General features: G+C 54.2%; 2 protein-coding genes across 17 annotated transcripts; one reads left to right on the plus strand and one right to left on the minus strand.

The window, feature by feature from the left end:
* Window positions 1-644: 644 nt before the first annotated feature.
* Window positions 645-15,727, minus strand: KLC4 (kinesin light chain 4). 15 transcript variants are annotated; one of them, XM_008262935.5, is made up of 19 exons: window positions 15,639-15,655; window positions 15,312-15,476; window positions 15,117-15,212; window positions 14,758-14,842; window positions 12,716-12,998; window positions 10,163-10,393; window positions 8,727-8,808; window positions 7,622-7,841; window positions 7,089-7,176; window positions 5,923-6,024; window positions 5,549-5,722; window positions 5,113-5,212; window positions 4,857-4,909; window positions 4,565-4,635; window positions 4,280-4,388; window positions 3,578-3,715; window positions 2,072-2,187; window positions 1,693-1,756; window positions 645-1,119 (listed from the first exon to the last, which is right to left on the minus strand). In XM_008262935.5, the coding sequence occupies exons 5-19, from the start codon at window positions 12,971-12,973 to the stop codon at window positions 1,069-1,071; spliced, it is 1,857 nt and encodes a 618-aa protein (XP_008261157.1). In that variant the 5' UTR covers window positions 12,974-12,998; window positions 14,758-14,842; window positions 15,117-15,212; window positions 15,312-15,476; window positions 15,639-15,655; the 3' UTR covers window positions 645-1,068. The 15 variants fall into 15 exon arrangements, with proteins under 15 accessions (XP_008261157.1, XP_089190061.1, XP_017200626.2 ...); XM_089333935.1 differs by lacking the exon at window positions 15,639-15,655 and having other exon boundaries at window positions 14,758-14,818; window positions 15,312-15,452; XM_017345137.4 differs by lacking the exon at window positions 15,639-15,655 and having other exon boundaries at window positions 14,758-14,847; window positions 15,312-15,452.
* Window positions 15,209-20,525, plus strand: MRPL2 (mitochondrial ribosomal protein L2). 2 transcript variants are annotated; one of them, XM_089333938.1, is made up of 7 exons: window positions 15,209-15,345; window positions 17,608-17,776; window positions 19,003-19,144; window positions 19,256-19,371; window positions 19,445-19,555; window positions 19,842-19,915; window positions 20,272-20,525. In XM_089333938.1, exons 2-7 carry the CDS (start codon window positions 17,746-17,748, stop codon window positions 20,482-20,484), a joined length of 687 nt encoding a protein of 228 aa, XP_089190064.1. In that variant the 5' UTR covers window positions 15,209-15,345; window positions 17,608-17,745; the 3' UTR covers window positions 20,485-20,525. The 2 variants fall into 2 exon arrangements, with proteins under 2 accessions (XP_089190064.1, XP_002714464.1); XM_002714418.6 differs by lacking the exon at window positions 15,209-15,345 and adding an exon at window positions 15,904-16,058.
* Window positions 20,526-20,789: the final 264 nt, after the last annotated feature.

The following is a 20,789-nucleotide window of genomic DNA, read 5'->3' on the forward strand; positions in this document are numbered from 1 at the left end:
CAGGCTGAAGGTTGTTAAACTGACAAATTCATCCCAAGTCCATCTCCAGGCAGTCTGGGCTGTGTCAGGGCATGGCCAAGTCTCCAGCTGTGGGGAGGCCCAGCACAGCCCTTGTTCCAGGCACCCCCCAACCCCCAGCGCCACCACCCCCACATTCTTTCTTTGTTGTGAAAGCAGCAAGGGGTGTAGGAGGCGGGTCAGGAGGAGTCAAGCTTTAGAAGATGGGCCCCAGCTGCTGCTCAGGCCTCCAGGATGTGCTGAGAGCACAGGGATAGTGCCTTGCCCCCCCCCTCGGGCTCTGGAGGGCCCCCCAGGCCTGCTTAGGCCTCCCTTCCCCCAAGCAGCTGGGAGGAGGAGGGGCAGCCACAAAGGGCCTCACAGGCAGGAGAAGTGGCGCCAGGACCCCAGGGTCCTGCCACATGGCCACCACATGTCCCTGACAACCCAGTCCACAGCACCTTCTCCCCGGGTTGTGGGCCCTCCTTCCCCATCCCCCAGATGCCTCCCTCCAGGCCTGCTGGAGAGGGAATAAAGAAGAGAGGAGAGGTCTAAGACTCGCCCCTCCTCCTGTCACCCCATCTGTCACTGCCCCTCGCCCCTCTCTGAAGGACCTTCCTGCCCTCTGCACTCAGGACTCAGTAGCAGAAAGGTTACCTGATTCTTTTATTTAAGAAACGTGAAATACATGGACCTGAAGTGAGGCAGCAGAGGGGAGGGAACAAGAGACGCCCGGGCAAGGTGGCTCTGCCGGCCGGCCAGCCCTAAACCCTCTGACAGAAAAGCCAGAGGCAGGCTTCATCTCTAAGGTGCATACCTGATCTTGCCCACCTTGGGGGCCCCAGAGCTAGCTACTCTCGAGGACCCCCTGGTGGAGGGAGAGTGTGTCCTGAGGGTCCTTCCTAAGAGGGATTCCTGAGGAGGGAGCCGAGACCCTATGGGCAGCAGCAGACTTCTGGTTACACTGCTCCCCGTTCACTACCCCACCTTGCGATGGGGAAGGGACTGGAGCAGTGGGGAATGCTGTGAGGGCTGTGGGGGACCCAACAGGCCTGTGAGGAGGGTTGAATGTCAGCTGCTTGATGAGAGATCCGTGGTGCTGGCACTGAGGCCCCGAGAGACCTGAAACAACAATACCACCCTGTCAGCCAGGGACCTTGGCCTCCTGGAGTCCAGCCATCCCACAGCTGCATCCATCCCGGGACCTAGGATATAGATCCTGTAACTCAACCCCAAGCCCTGGGGTCTTTGGTTAGCCTCTGCGAGAAATCTTCCAGTTGGCTACAATCTGGTGGACTCCTGGCACGTGCCCTGAATATGTCGATGGCAGAGGTCACTGCCATCAAAGCATCAGTCCTGTTTTCTCCAAGGCAGATTACTGAATACTTTTCTGTTTTCTCCTTCTCATGCACTTCTAAGTCTCCAAGGTGAGGAGGATGGTGGCTGCAGGGCTCCAGGTCATTCCTGAATTATTCATAATTCCAAAGGACCAGTTTAGAGAACATCAATTCCTAGTCCCTTCCTGCTGACTTAGTTGCTACTATTTCTGGCCTGGAACTGTCTCTTGGTGGTCACCACCCCAACAAGCTGCCTGGTTCCCCAAGGACTGTCCAGTTCCCCGGCCCTGTCCCCCTCTCAGGTGACTCTCCCTCTCCCTGACTCTCCTTGGGCTTGCCTGTGTCCTTGCTTTCTCACCTGGAGGGGCGCGGCACTGGGTTGGTTCAGATAGTTCAAGGAGGCTGCCCGCTTCATGTTGCTGCTACAGTGGAAAAAGAAGAATTGAGGCCTCCTGTTCTCCTCAAGCAGCCCTGAAGCTACAGGCCTCTGGGGCACCACTGCACAAAAATCAGATCGCTGCCTCTTCCCCCTCGGTTCCCCCACTCTCAGCTGCATCAGGAACCAGCACCACCACAGGATCCTTCATCCTCCCACTGGGACACTCATTCGCCCCAACCCTTCCGCCACACCATCCCACAAATCTCTCCCAGACACTTCTCCAGAGATCAGGGGCCAAGAAGAGGCGAAAGCAAAGGCTGATCCACCTTGTTTGCCATATCCCAACCTGGCTGAATACCTGGAGGGCCGAGGCTCCGTCCCCTGGAGCTTCCTCACCAGGAGTTCGCTGCTTCTACGAAGCACATCCCGGATCTTGCCCAGAGAGCCACTCCTCTGCAGAGTCCCACTGCCATCCTGGCAGACAGAGTGGAACAATGGGAGCTAAGGGGACTCCATGCCAGCTGGCTTCTGAGTCCACTACTGAGATTTCTTCTGCACACATCTTCCACCCCTAAAGCCCAGTGATTGAAAATAAAAGCCCTGTGGGGAAGGGTGGTGGGAGGGCTTTTGGAATCATGGTTAAGGCCCTGATTGGAACACGTGCCTTCCATACCAGAGTGCCCTGGGTTCAAGTCCCAGCTCAACTTCCTATTCTACCTTCCTGCTGATGTGTATCCTAGGAGGCAGCAGGTGATGGCTCAAGTACTTAGGTCCCCGCCACCCATGTGGGAGACCCAGACTGTGTTCTGCCTGACCCAGCCACAGCTGTTGTAGACATTTGCAGAATGGAACCAGCAGGTGGAATATCTATCTCTGTGTGTGTGTCCATGTGTGCCTCTGTTTCTCACATGTGTACATCTTTAAAATAAAAATAAATAAATTTTAAAAGAAAATAAGAGGCCGGTGCCGCGGCTCACTAGGCTAATCCTCCGCCTAGCGGCGCTGGCACACCGGGTTCTAGTCCCGGTCGGGGCGCCGGATTCTGTCCCGGTTGCCCCTCTTCCAGGCTAGCTCTCTGCTGTGGCCAGGGAGTGCAGTGGAGGATGGCCCAGGTGCTTGGGCCCTGCACCCCATGGGAGACCAGGAAAAGCACCTGGCTCCTGGCTCCTGCCATCGGATCAGCGCGGTGCGCCGGCCGCAGTGCACCAGCCGCGGCGGCCATTGGAGGGTGAACCAACGGCAAAAGGAAGACCTTTCTCTCTGTCTCTCTCTCTCTCACTGTCCACTCTGCCTGTCAAAAAAAAAAAAAAAAAAAGAAAAAAAAAAGAAAAGAAGAGGGGCCAGCGCTGTGGCGCAGCAGGTTAACACCCTGGCCTGAAGCACTGGCATCCCATATGGGCGCCAATTTGAGTCCCGGCTGCTCCACTTCCGATCCAGCTCTCTGCTGTGGCCTGGGAAAGCAGTGGAAGATGGCCCAAGTCCTTAGGCCCCTGCACCCACTGGGAGACCTGGAAGAAGCTCCTGGCTCCTGGCTTCGGATTGGCGCAGTTCTGGCCGTTGCAGCCAAGTAGGGAGTGAGCCATCGGATGGAAGACCTCTCTCTCTCTTTGCCTCTCCTCTCTCTGTGTGACTGACTGACTTTTCAATAAATAAATAAATAAAATCTTGAAAAAAAAAAAAAAGAAGAAGAAGAAGAAGAGCCCTGTCAAAAGTTGGCTCCCAGAGCCAGGTTGGAAGAGTCCAGCTCACTAGAATGAAGACGATTGCCCTCATATCCTACCAGAGCTTGGAGGAAAAGGAAGCTCAGGGCCTCGCCCCGCCACCAGCAAGGGCAGGAGAGGCCAAGGGCACTGAGCAGACTTACCCCTGACCACTCCACAGCCACCGAAGCGTCTTCACCTCCCTCAAATTTCACAGTGTCCCCCGGGCCCTCCTGGGAGGTCCTTCTGTCACCATCCCCAAGCAGCTCTGCCACCTTGGTCTGGCTGATAGGGTCAGTACCCTGGAAGGAAAAGGGAAATGGGCCTTCCTACTCCTTCACTCCTCAGGATGGGACTTTCAACCCTTTTTTCACCACCAGCCACTGCAAGGACAACACTCTTCCTTGTGAAGCCCCAGTACACACCTACAGTACAGTATTCACCTCTCTCTCTCTCTCTGCAATGTGTTCCTCTATAGAACCACATACATGTCTTTAACCATCGCCTACAACGAGTTGATTTCCCCACCTACTAATGGGTTATGACTCAAAACTGAGACGCTCTGACTTGGGGCTCTCCTCAATGTACCTTCTCACCCCAGCACCTACACGGCCCCAGTGGAAGAGCAGAGCTCCCTCTATCATCTCCGTTCAGTGCAGGGAATCTTGAGTCTGGTGTCCTGACCACAAAGGGCAGGCAGAGGCTAAGAACAGCCTTAAAAATAGCCACAAGACTGCCTCACCTTCCTCTCCCTCCTGTCCTCATCGGAGGAGACTCCTATTCTTAGGAGACCCACAAGAAGCCTGGGTTGCCCCTCGTCTTAGGACCCTTCCTTCCGGGACCTCCTTCCCCTCCTGGCCTCTGACCTGTTTCCGGGAACGCAGGGCACACTCCTCCAGGGTCTCAGCTGCCTCCAGCTTCCCCTGGCGCCTGTACAGAGCTCCTAGGTTTCTCAGGGTCGTGTTCACGGTGGGGCTGTGGGACATGAGACCCAGGAAACAAACAACAACGGGCTCAGGACAGGAAACAGGAGAGGGAGGGACTGGAGCTAAGGCTGAGGCAAGCTCAAAGGGAAGAGAAGGCCCAGGAGGCTGGGGTCATGGCCTGGATGGAGGGCGGCAGAGGCCCGGCTGGCTGTCACCACAGCTTACCTGCTTACTTTGCAGGCCTTGTACCAGCCTCCGTACTCAGCGTAGGGTGTGCCGCCCTCATGGTGCCGGATCTGCAGGACAGATGGGATGGGGAATGGGAGCCAGTGATGAAAGTACAGAGATGCTGAGGTGTAGGCTGGCATGGGCTGGGGTGCAGGCTGGGTTGGGAAAGGCACCGTGCATCTAGGGCTGCTGCAGGGGTGGGAAGGGAGCAGCTGGGCTAACGGAAAGAGCAAGACACAGGCCTTAGAGGCCTCTGGTTCTCCAGACTGGCCTTCTGCCCCCCACTCACTTTGCTCATTTCCTCCCGCTCCTCTGCATGCATCCAGATGGGCTTGTGGTCGTCTGGGGGTGACACATGGAGTGGGGTGGGGAGATTAGAGAACATAGCCAGACAGTCTATGAGAGCCAGGACCCACAGGCTGACACTGCTGGGCGAAAGGGGTCTCCTCCCCCCACCCCCGGAACCACCGTGATCTTAACCCCCCACCTTCCATGGATATTTCTTTTCTTCCCTGCAGCCCCCTCCCCAGGCCCACACCACTCACCATCCACAGACCCAAACTCTTGCACGTGGGCTCGGGTCAGGATCTCTTTGTACAGCGTCTCGGCCTCAGCATACTTGCCCTGCTTCAGGTAACAGGAAGCCTGGGAGGCAGGAAGGCCAAAGCACAGGAGCAAGAGATGGAGGGGGACAAGGTCTTTGCCGGGCTCAGGGGCGTCCACTTCTTGCTGTCTCTCTGACTTTCCCCAGAAGGCCTCCTATTCTAGCAGCAGGGTCAAAGGTATCCCCGCTCCACTCCCAAGAGGCTCTGGCACTTCTGCCGCTGGCTTGAAGCAGCTCCTTCAGTCCCAAAGGCAGCCCCAGAGACGGGCATACGGTGGATGAGAGTGGCATGCCAATTCCAGTGCTTCTGGCCAATTCCAGGAGCCAGGTGGCCTCCCCCGCCCCCTCCTTCCACCCCGTGTCCTTTCATCCCTTACCAGGTTGTTCTTGGTGCGGGCTACATTCGGGTTGTCCGGCCCCAGCTGCCCCTCATAGATGGCCAGTGCTCGCAGGTAATAGCGCTCTACGGCCTCATACTTGCCCTGGTTCTGGCACAGAAGGGCCAGGTTGTTCAGCTGCTTTGCTACATCTGGGTGGTCAGTGCCAAGGACCTGGAGGGGAGCAAAGGGGCAGACAAAAGGCCATAATGATGGTTCACACACACAGGGAGCAGAGGGAAGGGAATGAGGGAGAGGAAACAGGGCTGGGCGTGGGGGTGGGGGTAAGGGGAAGAAGTGAAGGACAAGGGTAGACTGACTTGAGGGAAGGGTCACAGTGATGGATGGGGACGAATGGAGAGAGGCTCGGGTACCTTCTCTCGGATCTCCAGTGCTCGCTGGCACAGCGGCTCTGCCTCCTTGTATTTGCCCCTTTTGCCGTAGAGCACAGCCAGGTTGTTGAGTGTGGCAGCCACCTATGAAGACAGACCTGGCCCATCAGATGTGCAGGACCCAGGAGAACCTGAGGTCCCCTCCCCACCGCCGCACAGCAGGGCCCCACGTGGCACAACACCAAGAGAGGTGGACTCTCACTGACACATTCACAAGCTGAAGGGAGGAAGGCTCCGGGGCTCTGAGGGTGTTGTACCGCCCTCTAGGGGGACTTCTAGAAATTTCTGGAGTGTTGTTTTGGGGTTGCCATGAAGACTGAGGGTACTATTACCCCTGAGGAGGTGAGAATACAACAGATGTTCTGCATGTGCAGGGCGACTATGCCAACTTCTGAACGTCCTGCCTGGCACTCAAACACAGACAGCAAGCTTTGACTTTGACTTTTGGTGGGATATCAAGATGGGAGTCGTGTATTCTGAGACCCATCATCCCTGCTGTCACATACCTTAAAAAAGGAGCTTATTTCCCATTTTTTCCACTTTAACAATCTATCATTTGTTTTGGCCTACTGGCCCTACTTATGAGGCTATCTCTCTGTTTTCTTCTCATATTCAAATCAGTCTGGCCTGTGATTACTTATTATAACACTGCCTTCTAATCAGGTATGTACTCACACTTCTGTCTCATTTTTCTCTTACTTCTTACACGGAAGCACTTACTGGTCTACTTCTAAATCCAGAGTTATTCCTCATATATCACACTACTTTATTATGTCTTCTAGCACTGTTGTACTCAACACAGTTATTCTTGTGTTGTATTTTTATCTTAGCATACTACGTTAAATTTATTGTTCTCATAAATTACTTCCCTTGCTTCTCTTTCATATTAACTAGTGTGTCATATTAACTTTCTTGTAAGTAGGATACATTGTCTATGAATTAAATTTCAGAATATTAATTATAAAAAGCAAGTAACTGAACTGCAGAGAATTGAGAGCCACGGAGATACCGGATGGTGCTGGCAGAAAGGAGGTCCTGTGCCTCCTTCCTGAGCATCCGAGTGAGGGAACCAAGGGCAGCGTGCGGACAAGCTAAGAGAACAACGGCAGAGGGCAGAGGGCAGAGGGCAGAGGGCAAGGAGCACTGACAGCAGGATGGTCCCGGCCCAGAGTGCTCTCCCGGATGCTGAGGGCATCGTTCAGCAGGTGGGCAGCTTCCTTATACTTATTCTGGTCCCTGGAAGAGGCCAAAGGTGACAACGGTTACCCTGACCTCTGCTCCCAAGTCATCTCCTTCCCACTCTCCCTCCCCTGGGGAGGACTGAGGTATATTTAGAGATCGGGGACCCCCATGGGGACAAGAGGCCTGGTGTGGATGGTGAGAGGGCTCCACTGACACTCCCAGACCAGGATGCAGAGCACTGCTGTCCTCCGAGGAGGCCACAGGAAGCTGGGGTGTGTGTGGTGTGTGTGTATGTGTGTGTGTGTGTGGAGGCTCCCTCCAGGAGAGACCAGAGCAGCAAACAGCCTGCGAAATGAGTATCGTCTGAGGTCAAGGACTTGGCATGGTACCCAGTGGGGAATATCCTGGAAGCCCAGCAGGGAGAAGAGGCACCCAGTGGAGAGGAGGCATGGGTGCCAAAGAGGGAGAAGAGTCTGGGGGTCGGGGGGGCGGTGCTCACCGATACACCAAGGCGAGGATGTTGAGCATGGTGGCGACATCAGGGTGGCCACGGCCCGATGTGCGCTCCAGGTCCTCCAGCGCCTGCTTGCAGAGCGGCACAGCCACCTCATAGCGACCCTGGGCTGCGTACTGAATCACCAGGTTGTGCAGCGTCCGCAACCTTGCTGGGATCTCATATCCACCCTGCTGGGCGGCTGCAGCGCCTTGGCCACGCGACACTGAGCCAGCCCGGAAAACAAACAGCAGATTTCCTGGAGGACTCTTCCTCTCCCACCCCAGACCTCCCCTCTATGTCTTGTTCCATACCTGCACCTGCCCCTACCAGACTCTCTCTACTGACACCAGAGCCTCCACTGCTATTCTGTTACCTGCTCCCTGGAACCTGTGCCCACTACAGTTCTATTTGTTCCCAGTGATGCATTCACTCAATAAGACTGAGCGGGGCCAGTGTTGTGACATAAAGGGTTAAGCCACCACTTATGACCCTGGCATCCCACATGAGTGCCAATTTGAGTCCCGGCTGCTCCACTTCTGATCCAGCTCCTGAGAAAGTGGCAGAATATAGCCCAAATACTTGGGAGATCCAGATAGATGTCCAGGCTCCTGGCTTTGACCTGGCCTAGCCTTGACAGTTGCAGTCATTTGGGGAGTGAACTAGCAGATGGAAAATTCCCCTCTCTCTCTCCCTCCCTCCCTACCTCTCTCTCTCATAGCCTTTCAAATAAATAAAAAAATCTTAAAAAAAATAATAAGCCTGAGCCAGGGGCTATCCCAGGAACACAAAGATAAGAAAGAGCTGGTTCCTTCCCCTGAAGAACTCATGCTCTTCCCATCTCAGGTTCATTCCCCCATAGACCGTGAACACATCACCAGTGAGACCTGTGTTATTTTCATCTTGCTATTCCTAGTGCTCGGCACATATCGCTTAATAAACATTGATGATAAGGAGGAGGCTGAGAAAATTAAAGGACTAGCCCAGCCCTGCCCCCTCTCCAGAGAGAGGGGAGAACCTGTTTCTGGATGGTGACATCCTGAGCCCAGGGCTGGGCCCAGAGCAGCCTCTTGCTGCCCCTCGTTCCCCTCCAGCTCTGAGGCAGACTCACAGCCGTTGCTAGGGTCCTCCTCCTCTTCGTTGGGGAAGAGGTCATCCAGAGAATCCTTGGTGGCATCCCCTTGTTTTTCCTCCTGGAAGGGAAGCAGCAGCATGTGAGGGCCAAGATAGCGCCGGTGTGAGGGCCCCTCTAAGCCACAAAGTCACTGAGAGGGGCCTCTGCCCTGGGAAGGCCAGCATCCGGCCCAGCCACACTCAGGCCTCTTTTGTTGGCAAAAGCCAGAGATGCTTGGCACAAATTCCCACGACTTCCCCTTCCTTCACATCCAGAAAGTTCCCTTCCTTACTACCTCCACTCCCCAGCCTCCCTCTCTCCTGCTCCACTCTTGTAATTATAGCCCTGTGCTGATGCCTGGTGTTTACTCTGATTATATGTCTGTTCTGTCTCTCCTGAGGCCGGACAGTGTCTCTGACCTTACTGACACATGCCCAAGGTGTCTCGCTCAGCCTCACACCCATCATCTGCCACTGCCTGCTTCGGACATAGTGAGCACCCCTCACTGTCCAACCTACTTCCACACTGGGAGAATCTGCTTTTCCCATCAGGAACGGCAGCTTTAAGCAGCGACCTCCAGCCCTTTCCCCTGCCCCCTGCCCTCTGCCCCCTGTACCAGTGTGTCCCATGCAAAGCGTCTCCTGACTCTCTCAGGGGTAGACCAGTAGTGCAGCCCTGGAGCCTTAGCTTGACTCCCCTGTCTCTCTTCCTTGTCATCCTTCAAGAATCATCCCAAACCCTTGTCAAATGAGAAATTCAACCTAAAGCATACCCATCTCTGTCCCCGGCCCCCTCTGGGAATCCTTGAATCATTCCGGCCTCAGGGGCCTACCTCCTATGAATTCCTCTTGCACTTACTGAGCCATACTCACCCAGCACGGAACATCTGCTGCCATGTGTTGTCACACCTGCGTTCTCAAGCGTGAGCCCTGTCCCCTACAGACACATTATAAACTCAAGAAGGCAGAGTGTCTCTTCTACGGGTCTTTATAGCTCCCTACACACATCTTGCACTGCCTGAGGCACAGCGATACATGAATGCCCGTTGAGTGAGAGTGAAATTTCACACGTTTCCACAGCAAATGTTAAGAGGGTCTTGTGCAACTGGGTTTCCCTACCTGTAGCACTTAGTGTTCTGCACTGGAATTGTCCAGGAGCTTGTCTGTTTCCCCTCACGAGTCCATGACTGTGACAGCAGCAAGTGTGTCTGCCTGTTCACTAGGGGAACGCATAGTGCCTGACACAGTAGGCATTTCACCAAATGTTCATTGAATGAACAGAGAGTTTTCCCCACAGCCATCACCTGAAAAAGCAATCCTGCCAGGTGGGGTAGGTTGGGGAGCTGCTAGGCCCTGAGGATGGGGGGACAACGGCCCCACTGGTGGTGTCTCCCAGCTCCCGTCCCCCAGCCAGCCCCACCTGCGAGCGCTCACCGCAGCGTGCCCGTCCTCGTCATACTGCCGCAGCTGCCCCAGGAACTCCAGGTGCTTCTTTTCCTCCTCCAGCTGAGCCACGGCCTGCTCACTGCGCTGCAGTCGCTGCTGGGTGCCCGCCAGCTCGTCCCGCAGCCACTGGTTCTCCTGGCACAGCCGCCGTACCTGAGCCCGCAGCTTCTGTTTCTCTGACTCCACTGTGCTCAAGTGGTTGGCGAGAGCCAGCATCACCTAGGTGGGCACATCCTGTGAGCTCGACTCCAGAAGGGAGCCTATAGGCAGGAGGGGAGTCTACTGGGAAGCAGCAAGACTGGCAGGAACACAGAGGAGCCCAGAGGCAGGAATTTTGGCTAGCAATGATGCTATCTTCAAAATACACCCTGAATCTCACCACTGCCATTGCCATTTCGCAAGGCCAAGCCACCACTAATTCCCACCTGGATGACCACAGCAGCCTCCTCATTGGCCTCCCTGTTTCCGCCCTTGCTCCCCCGGAGCCTATTCTCAGTCTAGCAGCCAGATGATGTCAAATTAGATCACATCATTCTTTTCAAAACATTCTGACGGGGGCTGCGTTGTGTGGTGCAGTGGCTGCGATGTGGTATTCCATGTCAAAGTGCTGGTATGAGTCCCAGCTGCTCCACTTCTTTTTTTTTTTTTTTTTTTTTTTTTTTTTTTTTTGTGACAGGCAGAGTGGACAGTGAGAGAGAGAGAGACAGAGAGAAAGGTCTTCCTTTTGCCGTTGGTTCACCCTCCAATGGCCGCCGCGGCTGGCGCGCTGCGGCCGGCGCACCGCGCTGATCCGATGGCAGGAGCCAGGAGCCAGGTGCTTTTCCTGGTCTCCCATGGGGTGCAGGGCCCAAGCACCTGGGCCATCCTCCACTGCACTCCCTGGCCACAGCAGAGGGCTGGCCTGGAAGAGGGGCAACCGGGACAGAATCCGGCGCCCCGACCGGGACTGGAACTCGGTGTGCCGGCGCCGCTAGGCGGAGGATTAGCCTAGTGAGCCGCGGCGCCAGCTTGCTCCACTTCTGATCCAGCTCCCTGCTAATGTGCCTGGGAAAACAGTGGAGTATGGCCCAAGTGCTTGGGCTCCTGCCTACCACATGAAGTTCCCGGTCCCTGGCTTCAGCCTGGCCCAGCGCCAGCTGATGCAGCCATTTGGTGACAGAACCAGTAGATGGAAGATATCTCCTCCACCCCACCCCCACCCTGTCACTTTGCCTTTCAAAGAAATAAATAATTTTTATTTGAAAGGCAGAGTTACAGAGAGAGGAAAAGAGATCTTCTATCTGATGATTCACTCTCCAAATGGGTACAACAGCTGGGGCTGTGACAGGCAGAAGTCAGGAGCCAGGACCTTCTTCCACATCTCCCTCATTGGCTCAGGGGCCCAAGTACTTGGGTCATCATCTGCTGCTTACCCAGACAGGAAGTGGAGCAGCCAGGTCTTGAATCAGCACAATCTCAAACCAGCACTCATATGGGACGCCCAGCCTTGCAGGTGGTAGCTTGACCCGTAACACCACAATGCCAGCCCCAATAAATAAATCTTTAAAAAAAAAATCAAAACATTCCAATAGAGGTAGATGCTTGGCCTGATGTTTAAGATGCTGGTTTGGACACCCGTGTCCCACATGGAAGTGCCTGGATTTGGTCCCCAGCTCTGGCTCCTGACTCCAGCTTCCTGCTGGTGCAGACACTGGGAGGCAGTGGTGACAGCTCATGTCGTTGGGTTCCTGCCACCCACATGAGAGACCTGGTGGCTCCTGACTTCAATCCTGAACCAGTCCTGTCTGTTGCAAGCATTGGGGCTGTGTGTCAGCAGGTGGGGGATCTTTCTTTCTGTCTCCTTCCTCTCTCAAAAAAAAAAAAAAAAACCTAAAGAAACAAAACATTCCAGTAGCTTCCATATCACTAACATAAAATAAAAGCAGTCAATTGCACATGATCTCTCTGCTTCTCCCCAACTCCATGGTCCATTAGACTTTTCTTCTTTGCTTTCCTTCACTGAGTGCACTACAGCCACACTGCCCTTTGCTGTTCAATGAACTCAGCAGGCAGGCTCAAGTTCAAGTTCAGGGCCTCTGCACTGGCTGTTCTGTTTAGGAGGCTGATCTCTTATTGATTGGATGATTCATTCCATCACCTTTTTAAATCTTTGCTCCGATATCACCGTTACAGTGAGGCCCTGTTGGATCAGCATTATCTAAAACTGTACCCTCTCCCCACACTCCCTAGTCCCCCTCCCTGACTCATTTCTATCTTTAGCAAGTATTGCTCGGCACACTGCATCATTTACTCATTTGTTGTGCATTGCCTGTCCTGTCCCCACCCCCACTCCCCAACACCTAGAATGCAAACACCAACGTGGCAAAGATTTTGTGACGTATCTCCTCTGCTCAAAGGAGTTCTGGCCCATACCAAGGGCTTCAAACATATTTACTGAATTAATGTATGCATGCATCTAAGACAAGGTGATCCCAAGTGACCCAAACATCCAACCAGACAGCTGCTCCGCCACCCGCTCTGGCTCATTCAGCACCAGCTCACCTGGGCCTCGCTCAGCCCCAACTCTATGTTTTCCATGGATCGGCGCAGCTGCCGGGCCTTCTCATGCACCAGCCCCTCCTCATGGCCTCCCTGCTGCAGACACTCGATGGTGTGGGATAGGCTTTGCAACACAGCCTGGTGTTCACTGTGCAGGGCCTCCAGTCCTTGGCTCACGAGCCGAGTGCTTCCCAGGATCTCCTCTTGGCTGAGTCGGTGCCCTGCAGGTTCATCCCGCTGCCCCAACACCAGACCTGACATCCTGGCCAGGGGAACCTCGCCTGGGCTAGACAGAAACAAGAATTCAGCTGTGGTAAACACAAGACAGAGAAGCTGAGGACCTTGGTAATAGGGATCCAAGTGAAGGGACAGGAGTATGGGTGATCCTGTGACTTAGCTGGAGGAAAACTGCTACACTTAACAGAAAGCTAAGATTCTAGGCAGAGATGGAGGGGGAACAGGCATTTGGCACAGAGTTAGGATGCTACATGGGATGAGTGCCTGGGGGTTTGAGTCCTGGATCTGCTTCTGATATTTATTTGAAAGGCAGAGTTACCGGGGGGGGGGGGGGGGGGGAGGGAGAGAGAGAACTCTTCATCTGCTGGTTTACTCCCCAAATGGATATAACAGCTAGGGCTGAGGCTAGGCTAGGCCAAAGCCAAGAGCCTGGAACTTCATCCAAGTTTGCCACATGGGTGGCAGGGACCCAAAGACATGGGGCATCTTCTGCTACTTTCCCAGGCACATTAACAGGAACCTGGGACTCAAACCAGTGCTTACTGCTGCTCTACAACACTGGCCCCGTCTTTTTCTCTCTCTCTGCCTTTCAAATAAATAAACTTTAAAAAAAATTTTTTTTTTTAATTTTTTACAGGCAGAATGGACAGTGAGACAGAGAAAGGTCTTCCTTTTCCATCGGTTCACCCCACAATGGCCACTGCGGCTGGCGCACCGCGCTGATCTGAAGCCAGGAGCCATGTGCTTCTCCTGGTCTCCCATGCGGGTGCAGGGCCCAAGCACTTGGGCCATCCTCCACTGCACTCCCGGGCCACAGCAGAGAGCTGGGCAGGAAGAGGAGCAACCGGGACAGAATCCAGCGCCCCGACCGGGACTAGAACCCAGTGTGCCGGCGCCGTAGGTGGAGGATTAGCCTAGTGAGCATGGCGCCGGCCTCAAATAAATAAACTTTTAAAAAGTCTTTAAAAAAGCTTAAATATGTTGTTTTTAAAAAAGAGAGAGAAGAGTTGAAATGAAGCCAGACTGTAGAGGGAACAAAGGTGCCTGGAACTATCAAGGATTAAGACTTACGAACAGAACAGAAAAGACATTGGAGAGAGCTTAGGTTAGGAAAAGAAGTGAAGAGAAGAGAGACTACATTAGAGTACTCAAAGAAGGGCCAGCATCATAATATAGCCAGTTAAGCTGCCTGCAATGCTGCATCTCATGAGTGCTGGCTGGAGTTTCAAGTCTTGGCTGTTCTACTTCTGATCCAGCTCCCTGCTAATGCACCTGGGAAAGCACTAAAAGATGGCCCAAGTGCTTGGGCCCCTGCACCCACATGGGAGACCCAAGTGGAGCTACAAATTCCAGGCTCCTGCCTTCAGCCTGGCCCAGCCCTGGCCATTGCAGCCCTTTGGAGAGTGAACCAGTGGATCAAAGACACACACACACACACACACACACACACGTCTCTCTCTGTCTCTCTCAATGTAACTCTGCCTTTCAAATAAAAAAAATAAATAAAAGCATCCAAAAAATGGTGTTTGGGAGAGTTGCAAAGGGAACACAGTTAAAGAAGTCAGGAAATATGCAAAACATAAAAAAAGTTGGGTTTAAAAAAAAAAAAAAACGGGAAAAATAGGTTTCAAAGTGAAACCAGGAGCTTTCCTTGCAGGGTCACATGAGAGGGCTCAAGGTCCTCAAGCTGCGTCACCCACAGAAGCCAGCCCAGCATCTCCCAAACTAGCCAGCCCTGCCTCTTCCCCACTTCTCAGGACCCAGGCTGCCTTCCCGCTTCCTCAGAAGGGCCTGCCTAGTCCTCTTACCTGAGCACCGAGCAGAGCCCGCAGCGCTGGGGATCAGGACTGAGCCGGGAAGGAACTCTGCCTGCAGCCAGGGATTCGGAAGGATCTGCCCTGCCCAAAGTCCAGAAGTTCTTTGTTCCCACCCCTTCTCTGGCCACTTCACAGCCACCCAGAGGACCTGGCACCAGGCCCCACCCAGGACAAACACCCTCCCTCCTTCTGCCCACAGGTCTCGGAAGATGACCAACGTCCCTCCTCCTTTTCCAAGCCAGCCTCAGGCTCCAGGCCTGGGGAGCTCCCTTCTCCCAAGAAGGGAGTTGGAGACAGACTTCATCAGAGACCTGCCACAAGGGTGTCTGGGAGAGGGCGAAGAGGAAGACCTGCTCACTCCCAGCGCCGTCGCTTCCGTGGCTTTTCCTGTCACCATCACCTGCTAACAGGCTCTGAGGAATCACCGTACGGTGTCTCCCAAATGCCTGGTGATGCGGGGGAGGAACGGGGGTCTCCTGAGCCGCGCTGGGAGCTGGTGTCCCAGACCTGGGAACGCGCTTCGAGGGGCGTCCATGCCTGCTGACCTGCCCTGGGGCCCTGCGTGGGGGACACACTGAGGTGGGCAGGGGCGGGAGAGTGCTGGACGACCTAGGTCCAAGGAGCCTGCGAGGGGCCGGCGGCGGGACAATCCCGAGGTCACTGAGTCAGTTGGTCGCGCAGGGGGCGGGGCAGGCCGTCCGTCTGTCCGTCTTCATGCCAAGGGGCGGGGAAGAATCGAGGGGGGCGGGGTTTTTGAATTCGGAATTTTGTGAGGCTAGTCGCAGGAGGGCTGCTCATCTGTCACGGAGTCCAGGAATGATAGGTGGTAGAGACCTCAAATCTCAGATCCAGAGATACCCGCAAAGACTCACCTGCAGTCTGTCGGTCGGCCTGCCGCCCTTGCCAGTACTGCCCCTTTAAATCCATCATGGCTGCCGCTCGAGGCAATTGTTTTGACGGCTCTAAGGGGCGGGGCCTGTTCCCTAGTCACGCGACCTTAGAGCCGCCCGAGGATTGGCTCTGACCACGAGGAAAGGCGATGTGTGGCCGGTTTGGAATTGACGTTCTCTGCCCGCCTCCGCTTACGTCAATGGAGAGCGACGGTGCAAGGAGCAGCCAACGTGATCCATAATCGCCAGGCAGCCTGGCTAAAGGCATAGGTGGCGTGCGGAGCCCAGCAGACTTTGGCCACCGCCATGGCCGTGTGTGCCCTGACCCGCACTCTGGGCTCCCTGAGACTGGGGTCCCCAGCCGTCGTCAGCCCCGTCCCGAATCTGTTCCCCGCCTCCAAGGTAATCCGCTTTACTCACAAGAAGGAGGCTGTTTGGGTTTGGGCCGCCGGAGAGGGATCAGCCGGCGATGGGAGTCTAGGGATGTGAATCGGGTCAGAAAACACAATAAGACCTGTGGTCTTGGATAAGGCAATGTCAACCTCAGCTGTCTGTAAGTGTTGCTGTGTCGTAAAACGGAATTCCTCAGACGAAATACTGGAGGTGAAAATGCTTTGCACATCAGTTGTACTGGTTCTAGTAATAACTAATGTTTATTGAGTGCTTGCCATAAACCAGGCATCAATAATAGATGTTTCAAATAAATGAACTCTTTTCAAGCGCTCCATAAGGTAATTATTATCATTCCCATTGTACAGATGATAAATGATAAGGCTTCTAAGGTCACACACCAAGAGTTACGGCTGTGCAGTCTGGCTTCAGAGCCTGTGTTCTTAGCCGTTAAGATACTTAAAAAGATGGGCTATAGCTGAAATTAGAGAATGCAGGGCAGGATACCACGAACAATGTCTTCTGGTGAGGGTATCCTGACCTTCCTGGTAAGCAAACTGGGAGTCACAGAAAAGTAAGTCTTGCCCAGGCCGTTTAGGGGAGAGATTGGCAGAAACATATTTAAAATTCAAAAGCAAAGGAGTTTACTCTGTGAAAAGCCGAGATTACTGTGAGGAACAAGACATTCATATGTGAATGTAATGCAGAGGCCATTGGTACTTGGGCGGGTGGAAGTTACCAGCGCAGGAGAAGGGAAGGATGTGCTTCCTGGGTGATGGACACCCAGGAAAATGTTCTGCTCTGGTCTGGGCAAACTGTGAAAGGTGGAGGTTTTGGAGTTTTAGCTACAGGCTAAAATTGGTCTGTGCCCTCTCCCCTGGGATTTTTGGCTTTTAAAGTTTATTTTTGAGGGGCTGGCATTGTGACACAGTAGTTTGAACCATCACCTGCAACGCAGGCATCCCATATAAGCATCAGTTTGAGTTAAGGCTGGTCTGCTTCCAGTCCAGCTCCCTGCTTATGCATCTGCGAGGGCAGTAGGAGATGGCCCAAATATCTGGGCTCCTGCCACCCACATGGGAGATCTGGATGAAGTCCTGGCTACTGGCTTCAGTCCTGCCATTGTGACTATTTAGGGGGTTAACCAGATGATGGAAGATATCTCTCTCTGTCTCTTTCTGTCTTTCAAATAAATAAATAGATCTTGCTAAAAAATACAAAGTTTATTTTAAAGGCAGAGGAACAGGAAGAGGGAGAGAAAAAGAGATCTTTCTGCTGGTGCACTTCCCAAATGCCTGCAACAGTTCGGAGTCTGGAACAACATCCAGGCCTCCCACTTGGGTGGCAGGGACTAACCACCTGTGCCATCACCTGCTGCCGGTCAGGACTGCATTAGCAGGAAGTAGAGTAGCCAGGACTGTAACCAGACACTCTTACGTGAAATGTGTCCCAAGCAATGGCTTAACCTGTTAGACCGCAGTGCCTGCCCCCTCCCTTGGTTTTCTATGGTGCTTTTCCTCCAATTCACTTTCAAGTGAAGAAGATTTCTGTTTAACCCTAGGTGATAAGCAATGCCCTCCTCCAACTGCCCTCTGCCTTGACGTTGCTCCCCTGTCGCCCGGTTGTTACCTCTGTAACCCTTAATGCCAAGTTTGTTTCCTGGAAGAATGTTACCAAGTACACCGTTAAACCAGTGAAGATGCGGAAGACTGGGGGCCGGGACCATACAGGTGGGAGCAAGAGCAAGGGGGTTTAACTAGTAAATGGGAAAAATGGGCCAGAACACTAGCCCTGTGCATTAACACACTTGTACCCTGTAAGACAGAGGAATGTCATTAAAAAGTAATATGTGGCTGGCGCCGCGGCTCACTAGGCTAATCCTCCACCTGGCTGCGCCGGCACACCGGGTTCTAGTCCCTGTTGGGGCGCTGGATTCTGTCCCGGTTGCCCCTCTTCCAGGCCAGCTCTCTGCTGTGGCCAGGGAGTGCAGTGGAGGATGGCCCAAGTGCTTGGGCCCTGCACCCCATGGGAGACCAGGAGAAGCACATGGCTCCTGCCTTTGGATCAGTGCGGTGCGCCGGCCGCAGCGTGCTGGCCGCGGCGACCATTGGAGGGTGAACCAACAGCAAAAGGAAGACCTTTCTCTCTCTCTCTCTCTCTCTCTCTCTCTCTCTCTGACTATCCACTCTGTCTGTCAAAAAAAAAAAAAAAAAAAAAGGTAATATGTGGCTGGGCTGCAGCTCACTTGGCTAATCCTCTGCCTGCGGCGCCGGCACCCTGGGTTCTAGACCTGGTTGGGGTACCGGATTCTGTCCCGGTTGCTCCTTTTCCAGTCCAGCTCTCTGCTGTGGCCCGGGAAGGCAGTGGAGGATGGCCCAAGTGCTTGAGCCCTATACCTGCATGGGATACCAGGAGGAAGCACCCGGCTCCTGGCTTCGGATCGGCGCAGTGTGCCGGCCATGCCGGCCATTTGGGGGGTGAACCAACAGGAGGAAGACCTTTCTCTCTTTCTCACTGTCTAACTCTGCCTGTCAAAAAAAAAGTAATGTGTGCCTTGGAGCCGGGGAATGGAATATGAAACAACAGACAGCTGGTCTGTGCTCAGAGACAATCCGCAGGACCTTTTTCTTCATACCCTTCAAAAACTATAGCAGTTGAACTCTTAGGTGCAATTGACATGGCCCTCAATAAACTTACTGAATTCAGTAATTTGAACAGAGTTTATCTGGAAGATCTGTAGTTTAAGTTATCATATGATTATATTTTTACCAAACTCTGTATAGGTGTTGCTGCACCCCTGCTTACCCCAGTGTTTTTGTCTGCACGTTTTTACAATTTCCTGCTGTGTCATAATGCTGGGAAGCACTGCTCTGTGGCCCAGGATGAGCCTGTTCCCAGTGCTGGGGGCTTGAACAAGTCTGCTCTGGATCATGTCTCCAAACTGTCCCCACCGCAGGCCGCATCCGAGTGCACGGTATAGGCGGGGGCCACAAACAACGTTATCGCATGATTGACTTTCTGCGTTTCCGGCCCGAGGAGGAGACCAAGCCAGGACCCTTTAAGGAGAAGGTTGTCACAGTCCGCTACGATCCCTGTAGGCAAGTTGGGGACATGGGATGGTGATGGTGTGGTCTGAAGGACTGCTGTGTAGCTTCTCAGAAGATGTGAGCTGGCCAGTAGCCTGCTCACCTGTCCATCATCCTGAACAGGTCAGCAGACATAGCTCTGGTTGCTGGGGGCAGCCGGAAACGCTGGATCATTGCCACAGAAAACATGCAGCCTGGAGACACAATCCTGAACTCGGACCATATAGGTCGAATGGCAGGTGAGAGATGGCTGCCGGGTGTGAGGACCAAGGGCTACGAAGGTTCGAGTGCTGAAGAAATTCTGTCTTTTAGTTGCTGCCCAGGAAGGGGATGCACATCCTCTCGGGGCCCTGCCTGTGGGGACCCTCATCAACAACGTGGAAAGTGAGCCAGGCCGGGGAGCCCAGTATATCCGAGCTGCAGGTACGGGGAAAACAGCTGCCTGGGTCCTACAATTTGGAAGCCCCAGGGGTATCTAACATCACAGTTCTCTGCACCTGTGGGCCCACGTCTGGTCCGTTGACAGAAAAACAGTAGGGGAAAAATAAGGAATGGGAGGAAGAAGAGGCGCTTGTGTTTCTACCTCAAACATGGCACCCATCCTTCTTTGTTCCATCTGCTCCTAAAGGGCACAGCCCCTCGTCAATCCCCACTCCCTCACGTCGTCCTCCTCAGTGGAGGGTGGCAAAGCTGCATATCCCCTCCCCAGGAACGTGCGGCGTGCTGTTGCGGAAGGTGAATGGGACAGCCATCATCCAGCTGCCCTCCAAGCGGCAGATGCAGGTACGTGTGTGGACACAAGTGGGGGGGGGGGGTCAGCAGAGGAGAAACCTGGGGAATGCACCTCTCCTGCATGGGGATAGCTCCCAGGTGTTTTATGCTGCCAGGAACTGCCCGGAGCGGGGTCTGTCCTTTGCTGCCACATGACCAAGCACGCCTTGTGGGGTTGGCACCATAGAGTAGGAAGCAATGTCTTTTTCAACTCCCAGTTCCTGCTGTAGAATCCACACTTAGGTTCCACCGTGGCGTGCTCTCTCCTCTCATGGAGTGGAAGAAGCCTCCCAAGGCTTGGGCCCTCTACCCTGCCGGGCTCTTGCCCCTCCACGGAGCATTTGGCTCCATCTGCTTTCTCTTGGCAGGTGCTGGAAACGTGCATAGCAACGGTAGGCCGAGTGTCCAATGTTGATCACAACAAACGGGTCATCGGCAAGGCCGGTCGCAACCGCTGGCTGGGCAAGAGGCCTAACAGCGGGCTGTGGCAGCGCAAGGGGGGCTGGGCTGGCCGGAAGATTCGCCCGCTGCCGCCCATGAAGAGTTACGTGAAGCTGCCTTCCATTGCTGCCCGAAGCTGACATCCCTGACTAATAAAACGCCTCCCCATTTTTATCCTTTACTGCCCTGGTGTTGTGTTGTTGTTTTGCTTTGAGGGGGTAGTGGCGGTACAGACCGGACATGAAAAAAAGCTACAACCCAGTGGGGCAGGGGGAGAAAGGAAAGGACGGTTTGGGGCCGCCTCCACTCCGTTTACGCGTAACAAGAGGTGGGAGGAATGAATGACCTCCAAGGCTCTTCCCAGTCCCCGCTTTGGGAAACGGGGAAGGCACTTCCGGCGGCGGCTGGCGGGAGGACAGAAAGGAAGAGGAAAGGGCGGCGCAGA

This window comes from Oryctolagus cuniculus, chromosome 5, assembly GCF_051225735.1.
Source record: "Oryctolagus cuniculus isolate XC-2025 breed Fujian yellow rabbit chromosome 5, ASM5122573v1, whole genome shotgun sequence".
NCBI lineage: Eukaryota > Metazoa > Chordata > Mammalia > Lagomorpha > Leporidae > Oryctolagus > Oryctolagus cuniculus.

Coding starts and splice junctions, on each gene's coding strand:
- KLC4 (XM_008262933.5), bottom strand. CDS start 15,696: ATGATGGATTTAAAGGGGCAGTACTGGCAAGGGCGGCAGGCCGACCGA. Junction 7,177..7,621: donor ATCCTCGCCTTGGTGTATCG/GTGAGCACCGCC, acceptor GGCCTCTTCCAG/GGACCAGAATAAGTATAAGG. Junction 6,025..7,088: donor TGGGCCGGGACCATCCTGCT/GTCAGTGCTCCT, acceptor CTGTCTTCATAG/GTGGCTGCCACACTCAACAA.
- MRPL2 (XM_002714418.6), top strand. CDS start 15,963: ATGGCCGTGTGTGCCCTGACCCGCACTCTGGGCTCCCTGAGACTGGGG. Junction 16,059..17,607: donor ATCTGTTCCCCGCCTCCAAG/GTAATCCGCTTT, acceptor GTTTAACCCTAG/GTGATAAGCAATGCCCTCCT. Junction 19,556..19,841: donor CCAGTATATCCGAGCTGCAG/GTACGGGGAAAA, acceptor TCCCCTCCCCAG/GAACGTGCGGCGTGCTGTTG.